We start from the raw sequence: 7,500 nt of genomic DNA, 5'->3' as shown, positions 1-7,500 counted from the left end.
ACACGGGGGAGGAGGAGGTTGAGAAGGGGAAGAGGGGTTGGAGGAGATAAAGAATCGAATTCCACTTTACACAGTAAAAGTCAATTTCCTAATAAGTATTCATTTGTGAAATAACACTTTTATAACATTCGTCATAAGCTACCGTTGAATTCTCATCTAGTGAGTAATTGGTGTAAATCCTAAGGAAATATCACCAGAGATGTATTGTATTTTATCTTTGTCAGTCAAATGGTCACCGACCAAGACAAAAATCGCTGGACTTTATTACTATGCGACGAGAGAATTGAGCCAATCAGATATTCAATTATTTAATTTCCTTTCAATTTAAAAAAGTCTTTTGGAGACAATAGGCGGGTGATTGTCGCGGTTTCTAAAGCATTCAAAGGACAATAGCAATTGCTACCCATTAGACGCCGGTTTATCGCAAAGTACTTTCCGCCAGATCTAACAGACCGAGCTACCCAATTTACTTGTGGGTCGGCGGGTTTAGAGAAAATAAAATCTCGACTTCATCCCGGGATTGACCTCGGTCCATTTGCGTGTGAACTGAGCCCCGGCTATTTATTTTATTTTGTATTGACTTTTTTTTTTTGCGGCGGTAACTTCGATTCACTGTTGTGCTTCATTGACAGAGAAATAATTTGAAATATGTTCTAACCATTGCACTGATAAAGAAAGGATGATAAAGCGGAGAGAGATAATAATAAGAAGGCTGCCTCTATTCTCACCCCCCCCCCCCCCCCCCCCCGGCCGATTGGATTACCGAAAAAAACGTCGCCGGCTTTTTGCGATTTGGATTTGATTGATTTTTTTTTAAATTGTGCAACTTGTGACAAGAAACTTGACAAATTACTGCATTACAACCTTTGGATTAAACTTACAACAATTGTGGACTACTATTATGAAGACTAGCATCCGGGGGTGAGAATAGTCACTTCGTAAGGAGAAAGAGGATTTGACCACAAATAAGGGGAAAAAATTAAAAGTAGGGAAGAAAATTAAATGTGACCCGCCGTCTCAATCTGCAATGTTGTTGGAGTTGGATCATCCACGTTGTACGTAGTGGACGTAGTAGTAGTAGTAGTAGTAGTAGTAGTAGTAGTAGTAGTAGTAGTAGTAGTAGTAGTAGTAGTAGTAGTAGTAGTAGTAGTAGTAGTAGTAGTAGTAGTAGTAGTAGTAGTAGTAGTAGTAGAAGAAGAAGAAGAAGAAGAAGAAGAAGAAGAAGAAGAAGAAGAAGAAGAAGAAGAAGAAGAAGAAGAAGTCAGAAGAGGAGAATGAGAAGGCGAGGGCGAAAAAAGAAGAACAGAATGAGAGAGGCTATCGACTTGATTACCTGCGCAGCTGCTTCCTCGTAACCAGTGGTGCCGTTAATTTGACCAGCGAAGAAAAGGTGTGGGATGATTTTAGTTTCCAAAGTGGTCTTCAGCTGCCTGGGGTCCATGTAATCATACTCTACGCCATAGCCTAGTTGGAAAAAAACAAACAAAAAACGTGTAGGCAAACGATGCAACAAAAAAAAAAAATAGCATCCCGTGCAATGACCACTAAATATAAGGTTCAAGAGTGAGCTATCGGAAGCCCCAGTACTGACATGAAATGCGCTCTTATACGATTCTTTCATTAATTCTTTGTATTAATTAAACGAGTTATTTTTATCATGCCCAATAATCCTTCGAGCTTGCGATTTGTATTCATGCGCACCAAAAGATTATTTTTAATTACCAATTAGCTGTGTTTTACACCTAATTTCACACCAATAAAATGTGCGAAAATTTTTATTCAACGCGTTCAAAGCATTAGTCAACGATTAGGTACTTACTAAGAAATGAGAGGGTTTTCCAATGAGAGGGGTTGGAATAATATAGGATTCTTACACTCTTGCTTCTTGAAATTCCGGGCGTACACTTGATAATCTGACGTCACAAATTATTATTATTGTAAACATATCATTACGCGTTTCTATTTAGGCAGAGGGGTGGAATAATATACGATTCTTACACTCTTGCCCTTTGGAATTCTGGACGTGTTCCCAACCGCTGCACGAGCTTGAGGGTGTAAGAAATCTTTTATTCTACCCCTCAATCGATTCCGATTTCGTCATCTCTCAGTAAAAGACATTTTCAAAAATGTTTAAATAATACTTATTTTTTTCAAAAATTGAATTTTAGTGAAGTTTAACGTTTGATAATCTGACGTCACAAATTATTATTGTAAACATGATATTATTAGGGAGAGGGGTGGAATAATACAGTTTATTCGACGAAGGCAATGCGGTTATAACCAACCAATTTGAAAATTTGGCCATAAAACTAGTCCTTCAAACATCGATCGATTTAAATGATCCTCCTTTTGAAAAAAAAAACCTCTCAAACCTTGGACCTCGCGAATTTTTTCCAAGATGAGGGCCATTTGAAGCGATCGACCTTTGAAGGACGAGTTTTCTGACCAAATTCTTACCTACATGACTTTCTAGAGTATGGTTAATATAGACAATAGACACAATCTCAAGAGACAAAAACAAAATCACCAATTTATGGTCATTGCTACAAAAAAAATGAATAAATTAAAAAAACACAAAAGACAAAACAAACAATACAAAAAACACACAATTTATGCAGCCGGCTCAACCACGACATAACACCGTTTGGAGACGATAGGCCACACACATATGTGACCCACCTTCCAATACGGTATTATGTCGGAACGAAGTAGTTGCTGGAAATTGAATTTATTGCCACAAATTTAATATGAAACTTTGGGTTGATTTCTAGTCGTTATGATGGAGAATAAATATAATTTCTTAAATTGACACAAATCTTAGAGTTCGTATTTTCCATCATTTTAAATCTAAATTTTCTTTTATGGGTTCAATTCATCCCGACATAATACCTTTTGAGACGAGGGGCCACATATACCCTTGTGTATGGTGAAGAATTTTGGTTAAAGAACCTTGGCCCCTCACAGCGGGACTCGAACCAGGGATCTACAGATCACAAGCCGAATGGCATACCATAAACAATATAGTCGCACAATGATTAAGAATTGTTGCATGTCCTATTACTCAGTAACTGAGTTACATGAGATCCACTCACCAATGTCAGATATCAGTGCTGGAGTGGTTTCATCTATACGAGTAAACTAACTCTTTTTTTCTAGTCTAAGTACGTATATGCTGGTAGTCAATAAAGATCACCTGTCCTCGCTATTTTACGTCCTGTAATCCTAATACTCTGCCTATAATTCATGTCATTAGAATAGTTATGTCACCTAATGACTCAATATTTAACCTTTTCATTGTTAGTCCTCCGAAGGACTGGTTACATGGTACACATTTCCAAGAAGTTTGAACCGGAAAAGTAGAAGGGATGAATGAATGAGACACTAAAGACAAATGAGAACTGAGAAAATGACGTTAAATCGAATAAACAGTACAGTGATGGCAGTATTTTTTAAAGATAATGATCTGGAAAAGTGTGTATGAAACATTGCCAGACAAAGCAAGAAAGAAAAATGTGCCTCACTCGGCGCATAGTTGAGTCCTTGGAAAAGACTCTTTACTCACATTCTCTCACCGTACTCGGGTGTAAAATGAGTACCTGACCGTTAACAGCGTTGTCTATGTCGGAAAAAATTGTAATATCACCTAACAGGCGTCATATTTCGTTCTATATGTTACGTGTTGCTGTTGGCCAGGGACCCCTTGTAAAGCGTTTTGAGTACGTTTAGTGGATATTGCGCTATATAAAAGCTCAATAAAAAAATGTAAAAAAAATACAAGAAAAATGTTTTTTTAAAAAGAAACAAATGTTATCTAACATAGTCACATCATTGTTTTGTTTTCTGGTCAACCCCTGTATTTCATTTCAAACTTACCTGGTTTAACAATAGCGACGTTTTCTAGTCCCGGGATAGATCTCATCATTGTGAGTTGGTGCTCCTCTGGCATGGTGCAGGACATTCCTTGGGGGTAGATCGCATTACTCTCCAATCCTGTATGTGAAACAGGAACAGTTTAATTTTAATGGTGTCATTGTTGATTCGATAATGTTGGAGGTAATGCTGATGGTGAAAATGGTGATGCGTTTTGTTTTGGGGGATATTTTCCCCCCATTTTTGTTACGATAAGATAAGAGATAAGACAAGATAACGTGAAATGAAGTTTATTGATCCGCGGTGGAAACCGCTATGTGTGAACTACATGGCATTTGCTTTTAAGACAGAATTAAAATAATCAAGGTCATACTGTGGATGTTTACATAGTAATAAGTCCACAAGATAATAATATATTCCATCCAACAATACTCTCACAGACATGAACTTCATAACCATTTTCCGTAATATCGAGGTTAATAGAAAAAGTTACAATATTATATGTTATGATGAGATGAATAGTTGTAGATGGCAAGAAGGATTTGATTTTGTCCTGTCAATTTGAGATGTAACAAAAGCCCACATCTTTCATCATCATCATTGCCTTTTTCACCCTGGGTCAGGGTATAGGCCACAGATAAACAGTTTCCATACTTCTCTATCTTGAGCCAACTTTTTTATCTCATTCCAGGTCTTACCCTTCTCTGTATATCAGCTTCTTTAATTCTTCTCCATGTTCCTCGTGGCCTTCCCCTTTAATCTACTGTATTTATTGTAATGCAGAAAGCTTTTCATTTCTAATACTTTATCTATCTTTTTGTTGCACACTTTAATATATTCTCCAAGTTCAAATTCAATACCTCAGACTGCATAAGGCACCATGCAACGTAACGTTTTGTGGAAGCTGTCACTGTTTTTCAATCAGTAAAAACTATTGTGGGAAACTATTTCAATTCCCGGTGAACCGTTGAGAAAAAGCTATAAGCATCTGCTCTATATAGAATGATTATTTATGTCGTCACTGAGCTCTTAGTTATTGTTTTAGGGGTGATTGGTTATCACTAATTTTTCTCTGTCATACAACAAACTTTAACGGTTACACAGAGTTTTGAGTGTTGCATGACACAATTGATGTGGCAGAAAAACTGGTGAGTATTTTGTTTAAACGCACAGTATCGATATTTGAATGATGTGTCTAAGGCAGTGATCATTTCTAGTGTTGATAGGGGGAAATATTGTGGTAACTGAATTGCTGTTTGGCTGAAATGGGTGGCTTTATGGAGAGGTTGAAGGCGTTCCTCATCACATCTCGTCTGAAGTGTGAAAAGAATTTTATGAATCGATTTCTTATCCAGGTCAATGTACTTTTTAAGCTAAATCATAAAAACAGCCATTTGTTCATTTTGTTGAGAAATGTTTAACCCCGAGATCGAGTTATTTATAGATATAATGCTGCTAGTTCTGATGCTGTTTCTCTTAACATTTGTGAACGTAAAAAGTAATAAATTATCTTTATATTCTTTCATGGAATGCCTAGACGTTACCACACGAGAAATCGGGTTACATTTATAAAGCGCCCAATCACGGAAAAGACCATGCTCTTATGTTATTTATGGTTGTTTCTTTTCAAATCTCCCAATGACGTCATAGCCTATGATTAACATATAGAACGAAGCATGTAGCTTTTTACGTGCTAGAACACATCCGGACAATGCTGCTTTAAAGAATAACAAGATTAAAATGTGTCTAAAATGCATAGTTCAAACAAAAAACAAACAAACAGAGAGAGAGAGAGAGAGAGAGAGAGAGAGAGAGAGAGAGAAAAAAGGAGAGAGATAGATAGATAGATAGATAGATAGATAGATAGATAGAGAGAGAGAGAGAGAGAGAGAGAGAGAGAGAGAGAGAGAGAGAGAGAGAGAGAGATAAATCACTTAATTAGTTTCCTGAACCTTATAATAGTATTCTTACAGTCTTCAGTTTTAAACACTCACTTCTTATTGTAATGTATTAAAATAAACAGACGCCGCACGATTAATACTGAAAATGTTGACCTGGCATTCTTTCTCTCGCAATTTATCATTGTTTAAAAAAATATAGGGAGAAGTCCCTTATTTCATTTCCTTTTCCTTATAGATTTATTCTTTCACCATTCATTGTCTTCGTTTATATATATATATATATATATATATATATATATATATATATATATATATATATATATATGAAATATTTCGAGTATAATTATGATCAACTTCTACAATATTGTTTCGAGTATTTGTTCTCATCAGGAAGTGATGATGAGAGCGAATGCTCGAAACAATATTGCAGAAGTTGATCATTATTATACATGACATATTTCATAACAGTTCCTTTTATCAAAAAGTTGAGCACTATTATTTCATGTTTGTTTGGTTTTTTTTTATAATGTATATATATATATATATATATATATATATATATATATATATATATATATATATATATAATGTTCAGTTATGACAGAAATAATGCCAGGCCACGTTTCCTGTATTAGTCGTACAACGGAACGTCAGTTTTTTACGCCATACTCTGACAAATCTCAATTTCTAAAATGACAGGAACCATGTTACTTCCAATATCAATGGCCTAAAATGACCTTCATTTGTGATACATCGCCTCATATCGGTATCTATTATTACGTCCGGACAGCTTGGTAGGTAAAAGTTGAATTCGTCGCCAAAAATATAGACGTGCCAACACTTTTTTTTCATTTTGCTTTGTCAAGAACAGAGAATATAGACACTTAAAAAGCTAAAAAGTACAATGTCTTAACTCCGATCATTTTAACTATAAAGTCACTTTGCGTATCTGGTTCACTCCAATGTAATAAAAAAGTATCAAACCTGACACTTTTTTGAGATCCCAGATTTGAGGCTTTTGACAAGAAAAATTCCATCTTGTTGGATCGAAAATAGCAGTTAAAGATGTCTGGCAAAAATTAAAAACAAACAAACAAAACAACGTTTTGTAAAAATACAGTATTTTAATGATAGCCACTTTATGTCGACAGAAACACTGATTAGTATCATAAAACTTTACTTAACTCTACTCGTCACTTTTAATGATCGTTTAACCTGATTTTCCTCCGAAATTCACCTACATTACGTTGGTGTACTATATATTTAAACTATCTATTCCTTGGTCGTTATATTAGACGTGTATATATATGCAGGTCTGTCATTCGAACGCAATTATAGGCCTAGTTTAACATTGTTGTAATGGACAATATTAAAATTCTGCGTCATTTTTTGAGATTTCCATTACAACAATCAGCCCATGATGAATTGGCTTATCAGACATGCAAATAAGTGCACGTCGGTTAGACCTAACCATAGATATCACCAGGTAGTCGACAAAGCCCGAGGTTTCGTGGGCGGATCAACTGATCATACTGTGTCACCGGAAGTAACTCTTTTTGTCTGCAGAACATAAAGACGAGGCTCTTTACTACATAACATTTTCCCTCGTTTCGATTCAAAATTAATCGACAGTTTTATCATACACTAAGTAAAGAATTGTTAATATATATCATATTACAGCCAGCGTTGTACTTATTCGTTCATTTTTAAAATGAAAAAAAAAAATCGA

At 35.5% G+C, this 7,500-nt stretch overlaps 1 protein-coding gene across 2 annotated transcripts in view; it reads right to left on the bottom strand.

Moving 5' to 3' along the window:
• The window catches only part of LOC144968760 (5-taurinomethyluridine-[tRNA] synthase subunit MTO1, mitochondrial-like), a 195,052-nt gene that overhangs the window by 14,684 nt on the left and 172,868 nt on the right, over window positions 1-7,500 (bottom strand). For both annotated transcript variants that reach the window (XM_078907410.1, XM_078907409.1), the window contains exons 11-12: window positions 3,874-3,990; window positions 1,334-1,464 (exon numbers count right to left, since the gene is read on the bottom strand). In XM_078907410.1, coding sequence (XP_078763536.1) covers window positions 1,334-1,464; window positions 3,874-3,990 — 248 coding nt within the window. The remainder of the gene's footprint in view (window positions 1-1,333; window positions 1,465-3,873; window positions 3,991-7,500) is intronic.

Source organism: Berghia stephanieae, chromosome 3, assembly GCF_034508935.2.
Source record: "Berghia stephanieae isolate SIO BIC M18660-M18661 chromosome 3, UCSD_Bste_1.3, whole genome shotgun sequence".
Lineage (NCBI taxonomy): Eukaryota > Metazoa > Mollusca > Gastropoda > Nudibranchia > Aeolidiidae > Berghia > Berghia stephanieae.
This window is presented reverse-complemented; position numbering and strand designations above follow the sequence as displayed.